The sequence below is a fragment of the Rhinopithecus roxellana genome, chromosome 16 (assembly GCF_007565055.1).
Source record: "Rhinopithecus roxellana isolate Shanxi Qingling chromosome 16, ASM756505v1, whole genome shotgun sequence".
NCBI classification, from domain to species: domain Eukaryota; kingdom Metazoa; phylum Chordata; class Mammalia; order Primates; family Cercopithecidae; genus Rhinopithecus; species Rhinopithecus roxellana.
The window spans coordinates 71239216-71263598 of record NC_044564.1 but is presented as its reverse complement, the minus strand read 5'-3'; the positions used below and the strand labels follow the sequence as shown (position 1 = coordinate 71263598).

Here is a 24383-nt window from a genome sequence, read left to right as displayed (position 1 = left end):
GGTTAAACAAAATGTAGTATATACATGCAACAGAGTATTATTCAGCCTTAAAAGTGAAGGAAATCCTGTCACATGCTATAACATGGATGAACTTTGAGACCATTATGTTAAATGACATAAGCCAGTCACAAAAAGACAACTACCGTTTGATTCCATTTATATGAGATACTTAGTCAAAATCATAGAGACAGAAAGTAGAATGGTTGCCAAAAGCTGTGGGTAGGGGGAAAGGAGTTATTTAATGAGTATGAAGTTCCCATTTTGCAAGATGAAAAAGTTCTGGAGATCTATTTTACAACAATGTTAATATATTTAACATTACTGAAGTGTACACTTCAAAATGGTTAAGATGACACATTTTGTGTTATGTATTTTTTAACCACAATTAAAAATGTATTGAATTTTTTTTTTTTAATGAGACAGGGTGTCATTATGTTTGCCCGGGCTGATCTCAAACTCCTGGCCTCAGGAGATCCTCCCATCTCAGCGTCCTAAAGCGTTTGGATTACCAGTGTGAGCCACTGAGTTTGGCCACCCTAAAATATTTTTAAAGGGAAAAACAAACAAAAAAACCTAGCCCATAGTTCTAGACTTTCTCTTTGCCTCACATTAATTTACTCCCACTACTTCAATAAAAATAATTAGGGCGAAAAAAACAGGGAGCGTTAAGAGCTTATACAGACATTTCTCTAAAGAAGATACACAAACGGCCAACACACACATTAAAACATGCTCAACATCATTAGTCATTAGGGAAATGCAAATCGAAACCACAATGAGTCGCAGCTACTCCAGAGGCTGAGGCAGGAGGATGCTGGAGGCCAAGAGCTCCAGACCAACAGGATCTCGCTTTGACTGTCTCTACAATACATTTTTTAAAAATTAAAAAAAGAAAACAAGAGTTGGCCATGATTTTGATAAACTGCGGTCCTCATACATTGCTGGTGGGAATGTAAAATGGTTCAGCTGCTGTGAAATAGTTTCCGTTTCTCCGAGTTGAGAATAAAATTATTGTATGACCCAGCAATTTCACTCTTAGGTATATACCTAAAATAACTGAAAACAAGTACTCAAACATAGAAGAACTATTTACAATAGTTAAAAGGTACAAACAACCCAAATGTCTATTAATGGATGAATGGATAAACAAACTGCAGTCTATACCTACACTAGCATATTGAGCCATAAAAGGGATGACATACTGATACACGCTATGACTCAAAAGATTAGTAAGACAGACACAAACGGTCAATATTGTATGATTCCATTTTTATGAAATAGGTACATCCACTGAGACAGAACACAGATTGGTGGTTGCCAGGGCCTGGTGGAAATGGGGAAGGGGGAGCAACTGCTTAACGGGGCACAGCGTTTTCTTTTAGGATGACGAAAATGTTTTGGAACTATATCGATAGAGATGGTGGTTGTACAGCATTGTGAAAGTACTAAATGCCACTGAATTGTTCACTTTAAAAATGACTGGTTACGTCAATTTCACCTCAACAAAAAAATTACATACAGTACTCAGATTTTAAAAAGCATCATTTCACCAAGATTCCACGAATTAATGTGAGATGATCAAAGAGGATTCAGTAGAATCGTTCAACTTCGAACGTAAAACAGTCCTAAACTCAAACCTTTGTGACACTAAAGTGGGAAGATGGTATGTGATAATTTTAGAAAGTAAACATTATTCTTGTTTACTTGGTTTGGAACTCGAACTTTTTTGATTTTGAGGCGGAGTCTCCCTCTGTCGCCTAGGCTGCAGTGCACTGGTGCGATATGGGCTCATTGCAACCTCCGCCTCTCGGGCTCAAGCGATTGTCGTGCCTCAGCCTCCCTAGTAGCTGGGACTACAGTCGCCCCCCCCACCACGCGCGGCTAATTTATATATTTTTATTAGAGATGGAGTTTCGCCATGTTGGCCAGGCTGGTCTCGAACTCCTAAGATAATCCGCTCGCCTCAGCCTCCCAAAGTGTTGGGATTACAGGTGTGAGCCACCGAGCTCCAAAACCCAGGGAGCGTGGAAAAGACACGACAGGGAAGGGGCTAACCCTCAGAATTACACGCGGGCTCGCCTTACCAGACCACCACTGCTGGCACAACCTCACACCCACAGGCAACCAACTTCCCCTCCCAGACCCTGAGTCAACTCGACCCCGGAAGTGCCGCCCACCCGTGCTTACTTCCGCTATCCCGTACTTCTGCTCATCCCGCGAGAACTGAAAGCGCCTATGTCACTTGAGCTAAGCGGAAGTTGGCCCTCTTTTCCGTGGCGCCTCGGAGGCGTTCAGCTGCTTGAAGATGAAGGTAGGTGGTGGTGGCGAGTGTTAGACTGGTTTGGGGAACGTGAATCGAGTCCCAGAACGCGGCATTGCCTCATTTCCAGCACTGCAAGATACTGGCTTTAGGTGGAGAAGGGTCTCAAGTATTAGAAGGCTCGCTTTTCTGGGGCATGGAGCTTTTTGGCCGAGCGGATGGCAGGCGATTGCGGCTGGAGCCGCGGCGGGCCGGGAGCGCCATGGTGGCGTCCCGGCGTGTTGCCCAGTTTGCGGCAGGCCTGTGGTGCGGCTCTTGACCCCGGCTTTCTTGCTTGGGGAGGGTGAACGGTCGCGTAGCGCCCTCGCCCCCAGAGTCATTCTGCGGGACTTGAGGGGAATACGTCCTCCTGAGTGCGGCGCTTCTTGACTGCTATTCTGCTTTCACGTGCTTTTAGTGAGTACGGTCGGCATCTCATATTTCCAGCTTGTGTGGAGGCAACATGAAAGGCTTTTTGCAGTGGAATTAACTTTGTGGATGGCTCTACAATTACTTGTGTAGGTAGTTTCGTAAACTATTTCCCTCCCTTTTAATCCTTAGCTGAACATCTCCTTCCCAGCCACTGGCTGCCAGAAACTCATTGAAGTGGACGATGAACGCAAACTTCGTACTTTTTATGAGAAGCGTATGGCCACAGAAGTTGCTGCTGACGCTCTGGGTGAAGAATGGAAGGTAAAAGTTAACAATCAAATTGTTAACCATCTATTGAAGTCAGAGACGGTAAACGCCGTTGGTAATTGGTATTTGGAATGGGGTTCAGACTCCGGGTTCTGGCTTCTGACCTTTGTTTGGTAAGTTGCTTCCGAATGCCACTTTATGAAGTTGAGCTGTTACCTTGGAGGGGAGATATAGAGTAAGCCGTAAAATATACGTAAAGTTTACATCAACGTAATTCTTGCAATGCATCATGCATTCGGCAGATGTCACATAGCTGTCTTCATAATCCCCAAAGTGCGAAGAAGCGTTGTATCTGATTTCTTCGTTGCTCTTTGATATTTTATCTTCCTAGTGCTGTTATTTCTAATAAAACATAGGTTAGAAATGCGACTTGAATGAAAGACATTTGATAATTGAACTTGAGAAGTTGGGAATGTAGACAAAAGTTACTGATCAGAGAAAACGTGCTTATTAAGTTTAAATTGGTTTTCATAATGAATTATACTTTCTCATATAGGTGTGGTTCACAGAGGTCACAATCCTGTATTGTATAATTTTGGAATAGAAATAGCAAATGTGTCACTCATTGTGTGCTCTTGCAGGGTTATGTGGTCCGAATCAGTGGTGGGAACGACAAACAAGGTTTCCCCATGAAGCAGGGTGTCTTGACCCATGGCCGTGTCCGCCTGCTGCTGAGTAAGGGGCATTCCTGTTACAGACCAAGGAGAACGGGAGAAAGAAAGAGAAAATCAGTTCGTGGTTGCATTGTGGATGCCAATCTGAGCGTTCTCAACTTGGTTATTGTAAAAAAAGGTGAGGGTTACTTGTGTTCAATTTTCGTTGAAATTGATTTAAAGCCAGTTGTCCAAATGCTTATTCATTTTGCAGTATCCAGACTTACAGACCAATGGATTTGTTTCTTTACCATCAATTCAACATCAAATATTCTGATTTAGGATTCTTAAGGAAGTTGTTGAATTAAAATCTTTTCAATTGTGTCTTCTAAGGAGAGAAGGATATTCCTGGACTGACTGATACTACAGTGCCTCGCCGCCTGGGCCCCAAAAGAGCTAGCAGAATCCGCAAACTTTTCAATCTCTCTAAAGAAGATGACGTCCGCCAGTATGTTGTGAGAAAGCCCTTAAACAAAGAAGGTAGGAGGGATTATGCAGTTAAAGGTTGCTTAATTTTGGTGATTTGACAATATCATTTTGTGTGCATATCAGAAGATAAAAATGTCCCTTTGGAGCCTTAGCATTCTTCACCTGGGGTCTGAAGTTTTCCAAAAATTATTTGGGGGTGGCCAGCATACCCAGTTGGTATTAATCCTTGCTGCTTATATCCAGTGCCTTGTAGAGTGTAGTAATTTCCTTGAAAATCTGCCTGTGAATCTTTGATGTATACATTTATCCAAAACTAACCTGACTTTAAGGTCATTGCTATCTGGTTTAGGAGTCACATGCTTCAGAATTCTGAAACTATTATCTCACCACCACACACTTTGTAATTTTACATTAGATGTTCTAAATTATTACTATCAATATTTTTTAAGAGATGAGGTCCCACTATGTTGCCCAGGCTGGTCTTGAACCCTTGAGCTCAAGTGATCCTCCCACCTTGGCCTCCCAAAGTGCTGGGATTACAGGCCACCACACCCAACCCTAAATTATTTTTTGGCTTACGAAAGAAGTTGCTTTAAACTTTTGTTTCATCTGTAGGATATGGATAACAATTGTTTTTTTTTTTTTTTTTTTTTTTTTTTTTTTTTTTTTTTTTTTTTTTTTGAGACGGAGTCTTGCTCTGCCACCCAGGCTGGAGTGCAGTGGCCGGATCTCAGTTCACTGCAAGCTCCGCCTCCCGGGTTTACGCCATTCTCCTGCCTCAGCCTCCCGAGTAGCTGGGACTACAGGCGCCCGCCTCGTCGCCCGGCTAGTTTTTTGTATTTTTTAGTAGAGACGGGGTTTCACCGTATTAGCCAGGATGGTCTCGATCTCCTGACCTCGTGATCCGCCCGTCTCGGCCTCCCAAAGTGCTGGGATTACAGGCTTGAGCCACCGCGCCCGGCCGGATAACAATTGTTAAGAGTTGTAAGAATTAGAAGTTAGAGACCTTACTCAGAATACTAGGGAGCAGGAGTTAGGGATTTTGGAGCTGTACCTTTTAAGAACTTGTGTCAATATATTAGACAACATACCAGTGAGGGTCTCAAATAACAATATTTCTGTAGTGAAATTTGGGAATGTTTATGTTAAATAGAATAAACAGCATGTCAGTCAATGTTGGGTTTTCCTGGCAAAATCTGAAAGAATTTCTCTGGATTTTGTTTTTTCAGGACTGGTGTGACTTAACACCTGTACGTGGCATATATAGTACATATCTGTTGTCAGTAATTACAATTATTTGAGCACCAGGTACTGTTCAAGGTGCTGGGAATACAGTATAGACAAATTCCTACCCTGATGAAGCTGACATTGCAAAAAAAAAAAGAAAGAAAAGCAATTGACAAATAGGTGGCAGTTGCCCATAATCACAGCCCTGGAAATAATCAGAATAATAAAAGCGTGGTCTGGTTGATGGGTATTTTTAGATGGTTCCTGTGTCTATAGTAGGAGTCTGAAATATTAGCAGAACCTGAACATCTGAGCATTTAGCCTAAGGCAAATTTAAACTCCCACAAGTGTTCATGAAACAGCCTGTGCTCCAATGCAAATCTATAGTCCATGAGCAGTTTTGGAGTACAGATCAATGAAGATACTTTAACAGCATGTCACATAATCTGATGTTAATTGTTACATTACCCCTGAATTGGCAGGAATTGTCAAGGGAAAGAGAGATGCAAGCTTACATCAAACTTACACTTAAAAGTATGGCAGAATGATTATGTAAATAATATGTTAAGTGGTTTTCACAGACAAATTGACTATGCAGTTATATTTTAACATAATGCCACTGTATTTTAGTAAAACTGGAAGGTAGTAAAGGTTAGCCTGGTTATTTTTCAGCACTTGGTTTCCCTTATATTTTTATAATATTTAACCCATCTTCTAGATTTCTTTGGAGGGGCAAAAAGTATTTTAGAATAGTTCTGATTTGATTTTAAAGGCCTCAATACAGGTTTTCATAGATGCTGTTCGTGAAGCTTACGTTCATTTCTGATGTTTTTAAAGTAGATGTGGATTCAAACAAAACAGTTGAAATGATTGAGTCCTTTAAATTTTTTAGGTAAGAAACCTAGGACCAAAGCACCCAAGATTCAGCGTCTTGTTACTCCACGTGTCTTGCAGCACAAACGGCGGCGTATTGCTCTGAAGAAGCAGCGTACTAAGAAAAACAAGGAAGAGGCTGCAGAATATGCTAAACTTTTGGCCAAAAGAATGAAGGTTAGTGTAAGATGATTTGAGGGGGTGGGAGGAGTTCGGCCTGGCTTTGGATTTGCATCTTTACCCCAGAAAGGCCTTAACTATATGCTGTTTTGTTTTGTTTAGGAGGCTAAGGAGAAGCGCCAGGAACAAATTGCGAAGAGACGCAGACTTTCCTCTCTGCGAGCTTCTACTTCTAAGTCTGAATCCAGTCAGAAATAACTTTTTGAGTAACAAATAAATAAGATCAGACTCGGATCTCTGTTGACTTTTCATTGCTGACAGAAAACTACATAAATGAAGAGAGGGAAAGTTAGTCATAGAAAATGGGGATATGTATATGGTAATCCAATGGTGGACAAAATCGGAACTATTGTGTGGTAGTAGAAGACAAGGTCAATGTAAAGGGGTTCTTTTTGGGGGATGGGTAGCACAGGAAGGGATTCTGAGCATAAGACATCTGTCTCCAGAATGGCATTGAACTTAGGGGAAATGATGAGGACTATTAATCTTTTTCATATAGTTTATTTTGAGGAATATAGCTCTTTAAAACACTATACACAATTTAATACATGAAAATTGACCATGTGAAGATGAACATGTCTTCTTTTTTGAAGAAAAGGTAACTTTTAAGGCATAGTTTTAGTGGATACCATCTTAAAATGAAGTTTTTTAAACCATTTCAAATTTGCTTTAACAGTTTTTCAACTCCAGTGAATTGTTAGGCTGTTTCACACACTGAAAAGGCAATGACTAAAAACATTCTTGGATCAGTGAAAAATGCACAAAGCATATATTTTTTTCTAATAGTTTCTATGCTAACCTGACAATATCAGGACCTTTACAAGAAGGCACATTAGGCTTTAAGGTTGAAGTAATGCAAGCTCTTTGTTGGCACTACTGTAATAGCTTTATAAAGCAGAGTTCTAAATGTTAAATGTACATGTTAATCGCCTAGGAGTCTCGTTAAGGCACAGATAGTGATAGAGGAGTGGGGACCCACATTTTCACATTACTAAAAAGCTCCCAGGTGTGACGCCAGTAATGCCAGTCCCTGGATGCCTACTACGTGGTGTTAAAAAGCTACATAACATGAATCTTAGCTGGCGATTAGTAGTATGCAGAACTTAAAGGGGATGGCCAGTGGGGAGGCCAAGGCAGGTGGATCACCTGAGGTCAGGAGTTAAAGACCAGCCTGGCCAACAGGGTGAAACTCCACCTCTACTAAAACACAAGAAAATTAGCCACCGGTGCCTATAATTCCAGCTACTTGGGAGGCTGAGGCAGGAGAATAACTTGAACCAGGGAGGTTGAGGTTTCCGTGAGCCAAGATCACGCTGTTGTACTCCAGTCTGGGCGACAGAGCAAGACTCCCTCAGAAAAAAAAAAAAAAAGCAAAGAGAAATTTAGCATTTTACCCAAAGCTAAAAGGACTGAAACAACCACAGAGAGGAACTTAAAAGCCACAAGGTGAGTCTGGTATACGGTCCAAAGTTTTGTATTAACCAGTTCTTGGTTGGTTGTGATGCACAAAACATGAGAACCGCCCTGCTTTCTGAAAATCGAGTGCAGCCACAAAATAAGGACGGTCTGTTTCTCCTTAAGACTTTTTTTTTCTTTGAGACAGGGCTTCACTCCTATGCCCACGCTGAAGAGCAGCGGTATGGCTCACTGCAGCCTTGACCTCTTGGGGACTACAGGTGTGCACTGTCATACCTGGCTTGTTTTTGTGCTTTTTGTAGAGTTTTGCTATGTTGCCCAGACTACTCCTGAACTCCTGGGCTCAAGTGATCTGTCTGCCTTGGCATGCCAAAGTGTTGGGATTACTACAGGCATGAGCCACCATACCCAGTTCTCCAGAGACAGATGCAAGTCATTCTGACATGTCATTACTATGCAGGTTGTGATCAACCTATACAATTCATTCGTTGGAAGAAAAAAAAATTGCTATCAAACCCCAAACCAATGTAAGGTACTGCTAAGTAATCTGGACTAATTTGAAAGATTGCTTTTAGAAGTTGTCAGGATTAAAGTTGCATACAGTGCTACAAGTCATTCTGGGTACTTCTAAATCTTTCCATAGTAATGTTTTTTTCTTGTAAATTTTTAATGGTACCCTATCTGCTGTGGGTATTGGAAAAAGCCTTTAAGAATTTACAACAAGAAATCGGTCCCAATATCTAAGTGGCAGCAGCAGGCTAAAGTTTTCAAGGTATGATTGCTAAAGTTATTAGAAAGTTTGTAATTTGATATAGCCATATATTCTTAAACATGTAAAGAGATCTTTACAGAATTTTTTTAATGGGAAGTGCTTCAGTAAGTGAAAATTTAGTTCAAGTTACAAAGAAGTGAGGAAATGGAAAAAAACAAAAGTATTGGAATTCTAAAGATTACAGATTTCCAGAGGCTTAATGTAACAAAACACAACAAACTTAAGAATTTTTCATTTTATTCAACCTCAATTTTTATATGCAAGGTAATTCCAAACTTCTGTTGGGTCAGCAAGTATTAAGTATTAAAACTAGTACCAAGTCTTGAGTTGCAAAAATATATACTCTGAGACAGTGCAAAAGATCCATTGAAGGTAATTAAAATTGTACATAATTTCTGACAAGTTGTTTAATTTAGCATTTTCACAATAAATTCACACTAGAATTCTGCATAGGTCAGATTAACCCTGAAATGTTGAAAGACTGGTACAATAACTACAATTTGTAAATGGTTACATCAGGTAGAAGGGAGTTAGGCTGTTACTGTACCATATGGAAGTAATTTTACTGTGTCAACTCATTTAGCCATCTGCATAATTACTGTAAACACTCACAAAACCACTGGCTTTTTAAACCATGCAGAGAGTTAAGGCAAACTTACTGTTCCTAAGGGATATTTTTAATAAAAGGCATGATAAATGTCAAAGTGAGGCATGTGAGATCATGATTTTCTTAAACCTACTGACAACAAGCTTAATAAATTTACAGTTTTAAGACTTAATTGATTCAACCTAAAAAAAACAGTATTTACAAATGCACATTTTTACTCACAAGCATACAAATCTAAATATTATACAAGAATAAAACTTCTGTGTGCAGTGCAAGTTTATCCCACAGGTTTTAAAGTGATCAATACCAACAAGGTACGTGCCTGAACAAAGATTTCACGTTTAATGACATACACTTTAGCATTCTAAGCATGTTCCAATGAATTTCATAAATTATTAGGCAGCTGATTTAATTTCATTTTAACTGATGATTGATTCATTTGTTCCAATTTTAAAACTATTGCAAATTAAGATATGGGAAGAGGATGGAAGTCACTGGATAATCAGGATAAAATCCATTAAGCAAGATAATACATAATATGAAAGGTGTATTATATTGGTGCAAAAATAATAGTTGCCATTAATAGTGGCAAAAACTACAATTTTGCGCCAACCTAATGCATTAAAGTCAGGGAAGGCAGTTGTCATCAGATTTTCAGGTAATTTTAAGATTAATGACTACAGACAAGCAGTAGTAGTCATTCATTTAATAATCAGTGAGACCCCTTTCAGAAAACTGTATTGCAACATGCAATCTATTTTAATAAATATACACTTAGAATATGGCTGTATATACACATACCTACACAGCCCTACACATATACACACTTATACAAATATGTTGCTTTTTTTTGAGACAGTCTCACTCTGTCGCCCAAGCTGGAGTTGCAGTGGCGTAATCTCCATTCACTGTAGCCTCTGCCTCCTGGGTTCAAGTGATTCTCCTGCCTCAGCCTCAGTAGCTGGGACTACAGTGGCGCACTTAATTTTTGTATTTTTAGTAGAGACGGTCTCACCGTTTTGGCCAGGCTGGTCTCAAACTCCTGGCCTCAAGTGATCCACCCACCTTGCTCAGCCTCCCAAAGTGCTGGGATTACAGGCATGAGCCACCGTGCCCGGCCATGTTGTTTTTGTAATTGAGATATTTCATTCTGGAGGTTAGGCAAATTTAATTTGCCATTCCTCAAACTCAGTAACTTCAAATATAAACAATGCCTAGAATGAATATGGTTCCTCATTATTTCTATCAAACTACTACAAATACTGAGGAATCCCAAAGTAGTTTTCCACAGAGGCAGAAAAGCAGTTCAGAAATTGAAAATCTTCAATGTTAATAAGCCCTGGGACATTTCATATTTCGAGATGATGCAGTATGAATCATAATTCATTAAATACTGTCCTCAAGAGTTACTTCAATTCCATATTCACCAGTTCTTACGATTTGGAAAAAGAACCCTTGAATGTTTCCAGATTAAATTTAATTTCCAAGCCTTGTGTGTCAAAATTCTAGTGAATCTCTATTTAAATGAGAGGCGCTCCAAAACACTTCCTGCACCACTCGACACTGGCACTTGGTGGAGCATCAATTTTCTGCAACTTTTCAAGAATCTCTGAAGACAGACTATTGTATGCAATTCCATATTCATTGTCAAACGCCTCTGAAAGAAATTTTCAAAAATGAAGTTGTAATTTGTTAAGAAAGACAACAGCCGTTCATTTCAAATTGGTATTGAGTCAAATTATATGTTTTTGAACTACATATTTAGAAGTAGAAATCTTTTAAATCTTTTATACATACCAGCTACATTTTTTAAAATTACTTTTGAAAATAAAATATAAAATTTCCTTTCATAATCTTTTATTAACCAACTTACCAATATCAATATTCTCTCTTCCTAGAGACACTAATGATAAGAAGAGGATTTCTCTGTATAAACTCCTATAAAACAAATATGTTTTAAAAGTTAATGGGCAAATAGCATAAAAATACAGATGCATTTTTTTTAATGGTGAAGACATTAAGTTTTGTCATCTAGTTAACAGTAATACACCTATGTCAATGTCCTAGTTTTAATATTACGTTACAATTAGTTATATGAGGTGTCACATTTGGAGGAAGCTGCGTAAAGGCTACACTGAATTCTGTACTATTTTTGTCACTTCCTGCAAGTTTCTATTCCAAAGTAAAGTTAAAACATAGTTAATGGGCATAAAGTTTCACACTAGTAACAATTAAAAATGGCTTAACTTTATTTCAACAATACATTAACTGTTTTAACTCTTATTTCTAATTAAAATTTACAAAAGCAGAATCTTCTCTCATCTTTTGTCACTTGACAAAGTAACAGATTAATTTCTAAGTAAGTTAGGGGGTTTAAAACCCTTGACACAATGTAAAAGGTGGTGTGTGTGGTCTCTTTACTATTTAACCCAATAGCAAAGGACAGTTCACCTTTATTTGGCTTGTGAGCATTAAAATGTCACAAATGAAACACTAAAAGTGAGCTTTATGACTCAGTTGTTAAAGATGAGAGGAAAACTTAAGAAATGCACTGATGTACAAAGAAAAAAAAAGTAGGAGGTAATGCTGATTCTAGTGACACTTCACATCGCTTTCTTTAGAAGCTTCAGAAGCCATAATATGACATTTCTAATATTACGTTCCTGTCCTTAAACTACAGATACTTGCAGCAAGCTACTCTTATTACAGACTGTGAAGGTCATCTCTACCTCAACTATTGAGAGTAAAAATGGATCCATCCATTTTCATTATCAATTCTTGCCCTGTCACTTCTGAGATTATCTTCAAAGATGCCATGACCTAAAAAACTTGAAGGGGACCGTGGAAACATTAGTAATGTTTTGATATACGCAATTACACACACTTTTCTGAAGCTTCTACTGCAGAATTCACTTATGCTGAGGAGGGGATGAGTACTAATCTGAGCATATTAGCAGACAATAGTGACAGGAGCACAATAACTCCATATCCTTTGTAGTTCACTGCATCTATCCCTTTCCTAAATTGTTTCTACTCCTATTCCCATATTCTCTTATGTCCAACAAAAGAAAAGATGTGTGAGTATCATAGGCCTTGAATAAGTGGTACATGAGTTTATCAATGTTAATAAATATAATTACAGGTTTCCAGCAAACAGCAGTAATGTTTCCAAAAGAAAGTACATTTTAGATCAATGAATTATCTTCTTAAAATGTAATCTATTTCCACTCTTTTTTTTTTTTGAGACAGGGTTTTGCTCCGTCACCCAGGTGGCAGTGCAGTGGTGTGATCACAGCTGACTATAACCTTGACCTCCTGGGCTCAAGAAATCCTCCTGTCTTACCCTCTCAAGTAGCTGAGGTCACAGGCACATACCACCCCCGCCAAATTATTTTTTACAGAGATGAGGTCTTGCTATGTTGCTCAGTCCAGTCTCAAACTCCTGAGCTCAAGCAATCCTCCTGCTTTGGCCACCCAAAGTGCTGGGATTACAGGTGTGAGCCACCGTGCCAAGCCCCCAGACACTTTTATTGTGTGTTTGTGTTCAAGAGGAATGCATATATCTGTGTAGCACTTTTTAGACCAATCAGATGTTTTACAATGAGTATGTATTTCTTTGACAACTAGAGATATTTTTTAAAGTAAGATAATTTTTTAAAAACATGAAATGATTGAGTGGCAAGCAAAAAATACTATATTATTACCTTTGTCTTTTCATGCCTGGCTTCATTTGCTGTGAAAGTAGGTTGATGGGTTTAAGAACATTATTATGCTGAATACTCTGCCTGATGGTTTCTACTAAAGTGCTTGTTGCTTCTTGTTCCTCTGACAGGAGAGATGATTTCTTTTCAGAATCTAACAATAAGAACACAGTTTTTTTTCAATTAATACTATTATTATCTTTTTTTTTTTTTCTGAGACAACGTCTCACTCTGTTACCCAGGCTGGTGTGCAGTGGTGTGACCATGGCTCACTGTAACCTTCATCTCCCAGGCTCAAGTGATCCTTCCACCTCAATCTCTCAAATAGCTGGGACTACAGGTGAATGCCACCAGCTAATTTTTGTATTTTTTGTAGAGATAGGGTCTCACCAGGTTGCCCAGGTTGGTCTCAAACTCCTGGGCCCACACAATCTGCCTCCCAAAGTGCTGGGGTTACAGGCATGAGCCACTGTGCCCAGTCCCAATTATTTAAAAAGCTTTTTTCCAGAGTTGTGGCATTTTCTCCTTGCTTAAACAATATCACCTCCCCAATACTAGTAACATTATGTGACAATATGCCCAACTAAAAAATATTTTTCCTGCTCTCTTCAAACAGGCAGACCTATCACTCTGCCTTTCTCTTCTAATATATGGTGGCTTACTGCCTGAGGCTGGGATGTGATAGCTTGTACTCCAGCAGCCATCCTGTGACCATGAAGCAATCTTTACTCATAGTAAAGCAGGTACAACAGAAGGAACCTGGGTCCCTGATGACAGAGGAGTTGTCTCGCAGTACTAGACTGTCTAGTACATAACTTCTTCTCTTTTTAAAAAATGTATTTACTTATTTTTTAGAGATAGGATCTCATTCTGTTGCCAAGGCTGGAATATAGTGGCTGGTCGTTGTAACCTTCAACTCCTGGGCTCAAGCAGTCCTCCCTGCTCAGCCTCCCAAATAGCTAGGACTACAGGCATGTACCACCACAGTTGGCTAATTTATTTTATTTTTGTAGAGATAGGGTCTTGCTATGTTGCCCAGGCTAGTCTTGAACTCAGCCTCAAGCAGTCCTCCTGCCTCAGTCTCCCAAATCCCTGGACTTACAAGCATGAGCCGCCATGTCTGGCCTTATTTTTAATCAATAAGTAAAACTTGTATTTACTTATGGTGTACAACATGATGTAATTCAAAACTTTTTAGACAGTTTTTCTGTCACCCAGGCTGAAGTGAAGTGGTACAATCACAGCTCACTGCAGCCTTGATATCCTGGCCTCAAGCAATCCTCCCGCTTCAGCCTTGAGTAGCTAAGACCACAGGGGCATGGCATCACAGCTAGCTAATTTTTTATTTTTATTTTTTGTAGAGAGATGGGCTCCCACTATGTTGCCCAGCCTAGTCTCAAACTCCTGGTCCCAAGTGATCCTCCCACCTTGGCCTCCAAAAGTGCTAGCCTGATTTGCCTAGCCTAATAACTTCACATGAGAGAATAATCTTTACCTGTTTTGGCCTCTGTTATTTTCTTTAAATATAGCAGAGTCTAGTGCTAATTAGAAAGAACGTAATTAGGCCGGGCGCAGTGGCTCATGCCTGTAATCCCAGCACTTTGGGAGGCTGAGGCGGGCGGATTGTATTTTTCATTATACATTTCATTATGTTGTATTTTTCAAATAACACAGGCCCTAAATAAAAGCAACCAGTAATAGTTCATTTGTATTAAACCAAAAAAAAAAAAAAAGCAAAGTCCTCTGTTATGATAACAACAGGAAATACTGGCTGCTATGAATTTTCATCCTAGGTCTTCCACCTGCTAAATGACAGACTTGGAATAGTATTAATCTTCAGGCTATGCTGTAATTTCACAATTACTGAGATAAGTCTCAAACATTACACCCATTTAAGTATATAATTCAATGGTTTTTAGTATATTCGTGAAGTTGTACAACCATCATCACTATCAATTTTAGAACATGTTCATATCCCAGAAAGAAACCCCACCCCAACCCCCCCTAGGCAACCACTAATCTACTTTCTGTCTGTATACATTTGCCTATTCTGGATATTTCATATAAATTGAATAATACAATCTATGCTCCTTCACAACTGGTTTCTCTTCTAGAATGTTTTCAAGATTCATCTGTGTTGTACATGTATCAGTACTTCACTGCTTTATGTTGCCAAATGAAATTCCATTGTATGGATATACCATACTTTATCAATTCATAATTTTTTTTTTCTTGTTTTTAAGATGGAGTCTCACTCTGTTGCCCAGGCTAGAGTGCAGCAGCACAATCTCAGCTCACTGCAACCTCTGCCTCTCTGGGTTCAAGTGATTCTCCTGCCTCATCCTCCCAAGTGGCTGGGACTACAGGCATGTGCCACCACGCCCAGCTAATTTTTGTATTTCTTTTAGTAGAGACAGGGTTTTTCCATGTTGGCCAAGCTGGTCTCGAACTCCTGACCTCAAGTGATCTGCCGGCCTCAGCCTCCTAAAGTGCTGGGATTACAGGCGTGCACCACTGTGATCAGTCCTCAGTTCATAGATTGATGGACATTTGTTTCCGTACTTTTGGCTATTATACTAATGCTATTATGAACATTCCTGTGCAAGTTTTCATGTGGACATCATTTTTCTTTGGTATATATATGAGTGTAACTGCTGTGTCATATGGTAACTCATATGGTTTGCCATTTTGAGGAGCTGTGAAACTGTTTTCCGAAGGAGCTGCACAATTTTATATTCTAATCGACAGTGTGTGAGGGTTCCACTTTCTCCACATCTTCACTAACTCGTTATTATGTTTTTGATTATAGCCATCCTAGTTTAAGTATGAAGTGGTATTTCCTTGTGGTTTTGATTTGCATATCCTTGATAGCTATTGAGCATTTTTCACATGCTTTTGGCCATTTGAACATTTTATCTGAAGAACTACTGATTTACAGTCTTTGCTCATCTGAAAAATGGGTTGCCTTTTTATTACTGAGTTGTAAGAGTACTTTACATAGTCTGGGAACAAATCCTTTTTAAGATATGATTTGCAAGTATTTCCTCCCATTCTGTCGACTGACCTTTCACTTTTTTGATGGTTTAAATTTCAGAAGTTTTTTCTTTGCACTAAGTCCAACTTATCTACTTTTTCTTTTGTTGACTGTGCTTTTGTTGCTTTTTTTGAAGGCCTTGCCTAACACACACAGAGTCATGAAGATTTACTCCTATGTTTTTTTCTAAGTGCTTTATAGTTTTGGCTCTTACTTTAGGTATATGATCCATTTTTAGTTCATTCCTATGTATGATTTGAGAAACTATCCAATTTCATTCTTTCTATTATTGCTAGCCTGTGGTCCCAGCACATGCGTTGAAAAGACTATTCTCTTTTTTCTTTTTTTTGAGATGGAGTCTCGTTCTGTCGCCCAGGCTGGAGTGCAGTGGTGCAATCTCGGCTCACTGCAAGCTCCACCTCCTGGGTTCATGCCATTCTCCTGCCTCAGCCTCCCAATTAGCTGGGACTACAGGTGGCCGCCACCATGCCTGCCTAATTTTTTTGTATTTTTTTAGTAAAGAAAGGGTTTCACCGTGTTAGGCAGGATGGTCTCGATCTCCTGACCTCGTGATCTGCCCGCCTCAGCCTCCCAAACTGGTGGGATTACAGGCGTGAGCCACCACGCCCTGCCGAAAAGACTATTCTTTAACTATTAAATGGTCTTCACACTGAAAGGCAACTGACCATACATATATATGAGGGTTTATGTCTGGAACTTCAGCTCTATTCCATCGACCTATATGTCTATTTTTACAGCAGAATTTTACTTTCTTGATTACTGTAGCTTTACAGTAAGTTTTCAAATTGAGAACTGTGAGTCCTATAACTGTTCTTTTTAAAGAGTGTTTTGGTGATTGAGTCCCTTGAACATCCATATGAATTTCAAGATTCACTTATCAATTTATGTAAAGAAGCTATCTGAAATTTTGATAGAGATTGCGTTCAATCTGTAGATCAATTTAGGACTAATTACATCTTAATATTAACTTTTCCAGTCCATAAACATGGGATTTCTTTCCATTTACTTATTCTTTAATTTCTTTCAACAATTATTTAAGTTTTTGGAGTCTAAGTTTTGCATTTCTTTGGTTCAATTTATCCATAAGTATTCTGTTCTAATGCTTTTATAAATAAATAAAATTGTTTTCTTAGTTTCATTTTGAATTATTTATTCAAAGATATAGAAGTGGTTGATTTCTCTATATTGATCTTATAGCCTGGAACCTTGTGGAACTTACACAGTTCTAATATGGTGTGTGTGTATAATAATATGTTGGATGTATGTCTATTCCTTAGAATTTTCTATATATTATATATATAGAAAAAATATATATCATTTATCATATAATCTGCAAATATAGATACATTTACTTTTTTCCTTTCCAGTTTGGATGGTTTTTCTTTTCTTGACTAATTACTCTAGCTAGAACCTCTGATAGAATGTTAAATAAAAATGGCACAAGTGGGCATCCTTGTCTTCTCTTGTACTTAGTGAGAAAGTATGTTAAGAGTATGTTATCAGCTGTAGATTTTCATAGATGCCCATTACCAGGCGGAGGAAGATCTCTATTCCCAGCTTGAAGAGTTTTAAACAAAGGGTGATGGATTTTGTCAAATGATTTGGCTGTGCCTACTGAGATGATCATGTGAATTTTGTCCTTTACTCTATTGATAGATATAGTGTATTACATAATTGATTTTCAAATGTTAAACCAAAATTGCATGCTTGAGATAAATCCCACTTGGTCATGGTGTAAAATCATTTTTTATATCGCTGTATTTGATCTGCTAGTATTTTATTCAAGATTTTTATGTCTATATTCCTAAGTGATACTGATTTTTCTTATGATGTCATTGGTCTTTGTATCAGGGTAATACTGGCCTTCTCACCAAAATCTCCACTATTTTTGAGAGTGCTCTCAGGCTTAAACGTCTCCATACTCTGTTCCAAATAAAGTAATTTCCTTTAGGGAAAATTTCAGAGCTCTCTATTCTTATGACCTGCCTCTCCCTCTGGGCAAAATTTCTTTTTTTTCTTTTTCTTTTTTTTTGAGACAGTCTCACTCTGTTGCCCAGGCTGGAGCACAGTGGCACAATCTCAGCTCCCTGCAACCTCCGCCTCCTGGGCCTTCCTGATTTTCCTGTCTCAGCCTCCCAACTAGCTGGGATTACAAGTGCCTGCCACCACACCTGGCTAATTTTTTTGTACTTTAAATAGAGGAGGAGTTTTATCATGTTGGCCAGGCTGGTCTCAAATTCCTGACCTCAGATGATCCAACACGCCTCGGCCTCCCAGAATGCTGGGAATACAGGGGTGGAGCCAACCGTGCCCAGCCCCTGGGCAAAATTTCTAAGCCACAGCTCTGGAAGTGGGGCTGGGAAAAGAGGCCCTTCTTTTAGAGTGACATTCCTGCTTTATGAGCAGGGTGCTAGATGAAGACAGTAGCTTCTGTTCTTTTTAGCTTGCCTCTCCTGGCATGAAATCTCTGTGCTATATGAGTAGGCTGCAGTGAGAAAAATTGGGGACCCAGTATTCTCAGCCTCCCACAACTGGGGCAGAGTCTTTGCCTTATGAATGGAGGCAAGGTGGAAGGACTGGGCCTCGCCCTCTTGGCCACACTCACTGGGAATTTCACCTCTGCAATACGGAACTGAAAGGATGAAAAATGCTGGCAGCCTGTCTTTCCCAGGGAGATGCTATAGGCTCTTGACTGGGTTCTGTAGGGGGTACAGCAAGTTGTGGCTGAAGTGCCACAGAAACTTGATCCTTTTGATAAGATTTAGTAGATTTTAAAAAAAAAAAATTTATTCATTTGCTCTATAGTCTGAGGACAATTTCCAAAGGTTTTTTGTTTGTTTGTTTGTTTGTTTGTTTTAACTACAGGGGTGCAACTGTGGCTTACTGCAGCCTCAAACTCCTGGACTCAAGTAATCCTCTTGCCTCAACCTCCCAAAGTGCTGGGATTACAGACGTGAGACACCGCGCCCTGCGGAAAATTATTTTTTCAAGAAGTCACATCTTTAGAGCCAGGTGTGGTGGCTCACACCTGTAATCCTAGTACTTTGGGAGGCCAGGGAGGGTGGATCACTTGAAGTAAAGAGTTCAAGACCAGCCTGGTCAACACAGTGAAACCCAGTCTCTACTAAAAATACAAAAAATTAGCTGGATGCAGTGGTAGGTGCCTGCAATCACTGCTACTCGGGAGACTGAGGCAGGAGAATCACTTGAACCCAGGAGGTGGAGGCTGCAGTGAGCTGAGATCACACCACTGCACTCCAGTCTGGGTGACAAGGGCAAAACTCCATCTCAAAAAAAAAAAAAAAAAAAGAAAGAAAAAATAATTTTCACCAATTATGGTTGTTTCACTGGTCTGTGGAGCTCCTCATATTGCTATTCCAGAAGTCATCTCTCACTTAATTCGTATAAGGTCTTTTAACCTATACACCAACTTTTGTTTATATACACCAACTCTTCACTTAACGCAGCCAACTAATAAAGAAATATGGCTATTCTCGAGAGCTCTGTTTTATTCCCACCACAAATCATGGAACATTTTGAAACACCTATTTCAAAAGCTATAAGAAAACAACTAAAGAAACAGTAGCTCTAACTCGATTCTTTTCTAGCATAAATTGCAAGGTTATTCTGTTCCTGCCTAAAAAGCATCCAAACATTGTGACTGAAACCAAAAATTAAAGGCAAAAATAGCTTATGCTATATGTAATCATAATTTTGTGACTGACACATACTGAGGAAAAGCATTTTTTTACTCTAGTTTTAAGAAAACTGCAAAGTAGTGAAACGTTGTTGGAAAAAAAGTATAAACGTATGTAAAATGAAGATGGAACTTTTCCATTTCTTCTCCAAGCAGCCACTATTAACAGTTTGTGACATATTTCTTTGCATATATTAAAAACAGAAGTACACATTTTTGGTTTTATTTTTCTACAAGAAAGGGAAACAATTATATACTCTTTTGCAACTTGTATTTTTTCACTCAGTATATAATAGCATCCATCCTTTTAGGTCCTTATATACAAATGACTTTTTCTTGGCTGCCAATATTTCATAGCATGGATTTACCAGAATTCTGTTGAATATTTACATTTTTTCTTTTTGAGATGGAGTTTTGTTCTTGTTGCCCAGGTTGGAGTACAATGGTGTGATCTCAGCTCACCACAATCTCCACCTTCCGGGTTCAAGCAATTCTCTTGCCTCAGCCTCCCGAGTAGCTGGGATTACAGCCATGCGCCACCACACCTGGCTAATTTTTTGTATTTTTAGTAGAGACAGGGTTTCTCCATGCTGGTCAGGCTGGTCTTGAACTCCCGACCTCAGGTGATCCACCTGCCTCGGCCTCCTCAAGTGCTTGGATTACAGGCATAAGCCACCGTGCCCAGCCTACATTTTTTTCATTTTTATAAAAAATCCTTGCTGGGAACAGTGGCTTACAACTGTAATCCCAGCACTTTGGGAGGCTGAGGCCAGAGGATTGTTTGATTAGTCAAGTATGGATGCCTGTGATCCCAGCTACTCAGTAGGCTGAGGCAGGAGGATGACTTAAGCCCCAGAGGTTGAGACTGCAGTGCACCACTACACACCAGCAAGGCAACAGAGCATGACCCTGTCTCAAAAGAAAAAAAAATCCTACAGTAAGTATCCTTGTGTAAACAGCTGTGTACTGTATTTCTATAGAACACAGTTCTCTAACTACAATTCCTGAGTTTAAAGGGTATCCACATATGAAATCTGTATGTTTGCCATATTGTTCTCCAGAAATGTATCATTTTACACATCTAAAAGTATATGAAAAGTGTTCCCCAAACATCTTCAACAATCTTTAAATTTTTTTAAACAATCTTCATCTTTAAAGTTTTTTGCCAATCTGACAGTTACAAGTTTATGTTTTCCTTTTTTTTTTTTTAAGAGACAGGAGGGCAGGGAGGTCTCACTTTGTCACCCAGGCTGGAATACACTGGTGCAATCATAGCTAACTGCTGCCTAGAACTCCTGGGCTCAAGGGATTCTCCTGCCTTGGACTCCCAAAGTGTTGGGGTCATAGGTGTGAGCCTGGCAAAATTTTCCTTTTTTTTTTTTTTCTGAGATGGAGTCTTGCTGCGATGTCCAGGCTGGAGTGCAATGGCACAATCTCGGCTCACTGAAACCTCTGCTTTCTGGGTTGAAGCAATTCTCCTGCCTCAGCCTCCCGAGTAGCTGGGATTACAGGTGTGACCACCAAGCCTGGCTAACTTTTTTTTGTATTTTTAGTAGAGACGGGGTTTCACCATACTGGCTAGGCTGGTCTTAAACTCCTGACCTCAAGTGATCCGCCTGCCTCTAACTCTCAAAGTGCTGGGATTACAGGCATGAGCCACTGCGCCAGGCCTACATTTTCCTTTTTTAAAATATAAAGTTATACTTCACTTAATACTAATACGACTGAGCTTTTAAAATATGTTTATATTACAGACTGAATTGTGTCACCCCCGAATTCGTATGTTGAGGCCCTAATTGCCAATGTGACTCTATTTGGAGATAAGGCCTAATTAAGGTTACATGAGGACATAAGAGTGGGGCCCTAATGTTTTTTTAATTTGTTTTTTTTGAGATGGAGTCTCGCTCTGTCGCCCAGGTTGGAGTGCAGTGGAGCGATCTCGGCTCACTGCAACCTCTGCCTCCTGGGTTCAAGCAATTCTCTGCCTCAGCCTCCTGAGTAGCTGAGATTATAGGTGCCCACCAACACGCCCAGCTAAATTTTGTATCTTTAGTAGAGAAAGCCAAGACCATCTTGACCAGGCTGGTCTTGAACTCCTGACCTCGTGATCCACCTGCCCTCAGCCTCCCAAAGTGCTGGGATTACAGGCATACACCACCATGCCTGGCCAAGTGGGGCCCTAACCTAATACGGCTGATGTCTTTATAAGAAAAGGAGACACCAGGAATGTGTGCATGTGCATGCAAACACACAGAGAAAAGGTTATGTGAGGGTACAGCAAGAAGGCTGCCATCTACAAGCCAAAGAGAGGCCTCAGAAGAAACCAAACCTGCTGATCCCTTTCTAGATTTTAGACTTTCAGCCTCCAGAACTGTGAGAGAATAAATTTCTGTTGTTAAAGCCACCCAGTGTGTGGTATTTTATTATGGCAGCCCTGGCAAACTAATACAGTTTGAAAGTCACTTAATGTTTTTAACATGAATTACCTATTAATATCATTTGCTCATTTATCTACTGAATTGTATTTTTCTTATTGACTCATAAGGCTTTTGAATACATGAATAACAACCCTTTAAACACCTTGTAAAAAATACATTCTAAGAGTAAAAATGAAGCCACAACCCTTAAGACCAGTCAGTAACCATCAATACAACTGAACTTATGATCCTATACCAATACATCTAAATTACTCTTTTGCTATATACAATTTGCTCTCAAAACACCCAATCAAATTTTTACTTGATAGCAAAATCACCAAAAAAATTACTAAACTCAGTTGAGACCTGTCACAGTTAAAAACAGGTCAGTACAACAGCAAATCACTTTTTCATTTTTTTGTGTGTGTATGGTGTGTACTATTTTTTTAAAACAGCAAGTCACTTTGAATAATTAAAAATTTAAAAATAAAGCAAAATAATTTGCTTTTCTCTATTTAACTCTAGGGGAATTTAATTGTTTCTTTTCTTTTCTTTTCTTTTTTTTTTTCCCCCAGCAGTCCATTCTTTATTACAGAACAGGATCCCACAGTATGTATAGACTGTGCCACAATTTGCTCATCCAGTCACCTATGGATGCGTATTTGAGTTGTTCCCATTTTGAGTGTTTTTTTTTTTTTTTTTTTTTTTTTATTGAGACGGAGTCTCGCTCTGTCACCCAGGCTGGAGTGCAGTGGCCAGATCTCAGCTCACTGCAAGCTCCGCCTCCCGGGTTTACGCCATTCTCCTGCCTCAGCCTCCCGAGTAGCTGGGACTACAGGCGCCCGCCACCTCGCCCGGCTAGTTTTTTTGTATTTTTTAGTAGAGACGAGGTTTCACCGTGTTAGCCAGGATGGTCTCGATCTCCTGACCTCGTGATCCGCCCGTCTCGGCCTCCCAAAGTGCTGGGATTACAGGCTTGAGCCACCGCGCCCGGCCCATTTTGAGTCTTTTATGTCTTTCTTTGTTTTGTTTTGTTTTGTTTTGGTTTTGTTTGAGATACAGTCTTGCTCTGACACCCAGGCTGGAGTGCAGTGGCATGATCTCAGCTCACTGCAGCCTTTGCTGCCCGGGTTCAAGCAATTTTCGAGCCTCAGCCTCCTGAGTAGCTGGGACTACAGGTATCTGCCATCACACCTGGCTAAGTTTTGTATTTTTAATAGAGATAGGATTTCACCATGTTGGCCAGGCTGGTCTCCAACTCTTGACCGCAAGTGATCCACTGGCCTAGGCCTCCCAAAGTGCTGGCATTATGGGCGTGAGCCACGGGACCCAGCTGTTATGTCTTTAATTCTATTTTACTTACTAAAATTCCTCCATGAGACATACAAAGGTTCTCTTGGTTCCTGATGAAGGTTGATATTATCCCATAATAGCTGAATATACACAAGTTTGCTATCCTGGGACAGAGATGACAGAGGAAGCTAAAAGAAATCAAAAGAAAGTATTAGTATCCCAAGAATAACAATTACCAGTGGATCTAATGAAGCTTGATTATATAACAGATGAGTCCTTTTAAAATTCTGGACCTAAAATTCAGAGCCAAAATTTTAATTTTTATTAATGTCTGATGACAAATGTTATTATTATTTTCTGAGGTAAAGGTTTCTCACTGTGACTTTTAAGGACTGGGATGACAATTTGCTAACTGACACAATGGTTGTAGAAAGATTAACCATCATTACAGCAAATTTTAAGGTCAAAGTACAAGAGTTTCTACTACCTTACCAAATAATTTTATTTTACCTACCTAATCAAACTAGAGTTTATAGTACTTTAAGGAAAGATTTTATTTTGCCCCATGTATATGTTTGGGGTCTCAGTGTCTATAAATATTAATACTATAAAATAAAGCACTCTAGGAGCTCACTGTCTCTAATGGAATCAGGATCCCAGTATGAGTTGGGGCTTTTAAGTCAGACAGCCAGAATGTGACCTTGGGTCTCCATCACTTATTGGGTATGCCACCTTACAGAAATTACTAAATTTCTCCAACTTTTAATTATAACATCTGAAAAATATGGGAAATATGAGTCCTTTCAAATAAGGTTGTTGTGAGAATTGCAGCTAGGAATAGAACAGTTAAGAATAACAGCTACCAGCCAGGCACGGTCGCTCACGCCTGTAATCCCAGCAGTTTGGGAGGCCGAGGCAGGTGGATTGCCTTAGGTCAGGAGTTCAAACCAGCCTGGCCAACATGGTAAAATCCCGTCTCATGGGGCAAAATAAAATGGTGGTGGGTGCCTGTAATCCCAGCTACACGGGAGGCTGAGGCAAGAGAATCACTTGAACCCAGAAGAA

The 24383-nt window shown here is 39.5% G+C and overlaps 2 protein-coding genes across 4 annotated transcripts in view; one reads left to right on the top strand and one right to left on the bottom strand.

Moving 5' to 3' along the window:
- Positions 1-2214: 2214 nt before the first annotated feature.
- On the top strand, positions 2215-6594 carry RPS6 (ribosomal protein S6). Its single transcript, XM_010365710.2, has 6 exons — positions 2215-2311; positions 2861-2992; positions 3580-3790; positions 3985-4131; positions 6200-6357; positions 6463-6594. Exons 1-6 carry the CDS (start codon positions 2306-2308, stop codon positions 6556-6558), a joined length of 750 nt encoding a protein of 249 aa, XP_010364012.1. The 5' UTR covers positions 2215-2305; the 3' UTR covers positions 6559-6594.
- A 2156-nt stretch (positions 6595-8750) lies between these two features.
- DENND4C (DENN domain containing 4C) overlaps positions 8751-24383 on the bottom strand; it is a 138132-nt gene continuing 122499 nt past the window's right edge. For 2 of the 3 annotated variants that reach the window (XM_030919307.1, XM_010365711.2), the window contains 4 exons: positions 23389-23506; positions 12860-13010; positions 11029-11093; positions 8751-10812 (listed from right to left, as the gene is read on the bottom strand). In XM_030919307.1, coding sequence (XP_030775167.1) covers positions 10676-10812; positions 11029-11093; positions 12860-13010; positions 23389-23506 — 471 coding nt within the window. In that variant the 3' untranslated portion in view covers positions 8751-10675. The remainder of the gene's footprint in view (positions 10813-11028; positions 11094-12859; positions 13011-23388; positions 23507-24383) is intronic. The other variant, XM_030919308.1, reaches the window with a different exon arrangement.

Coding starts and splice junctions, on each gene's coding strand:
- RPS6 (XM_010365710.2), top strand. Junction 3,791..3,984: donor CTTGGTTATTGTAAAAAAAG/GTGAGGGTTACT, acceptor GTGTCTTCTAAG/GAGAGAAGGATATTCCTGGA. Junction 4,132..6,199: donor AAAGCCCTTAAACAAAGAAG/GTAGGAGGGATT, acceptor TAAATTTTTTAG/GTAAGAAACCTAGGACCAAA.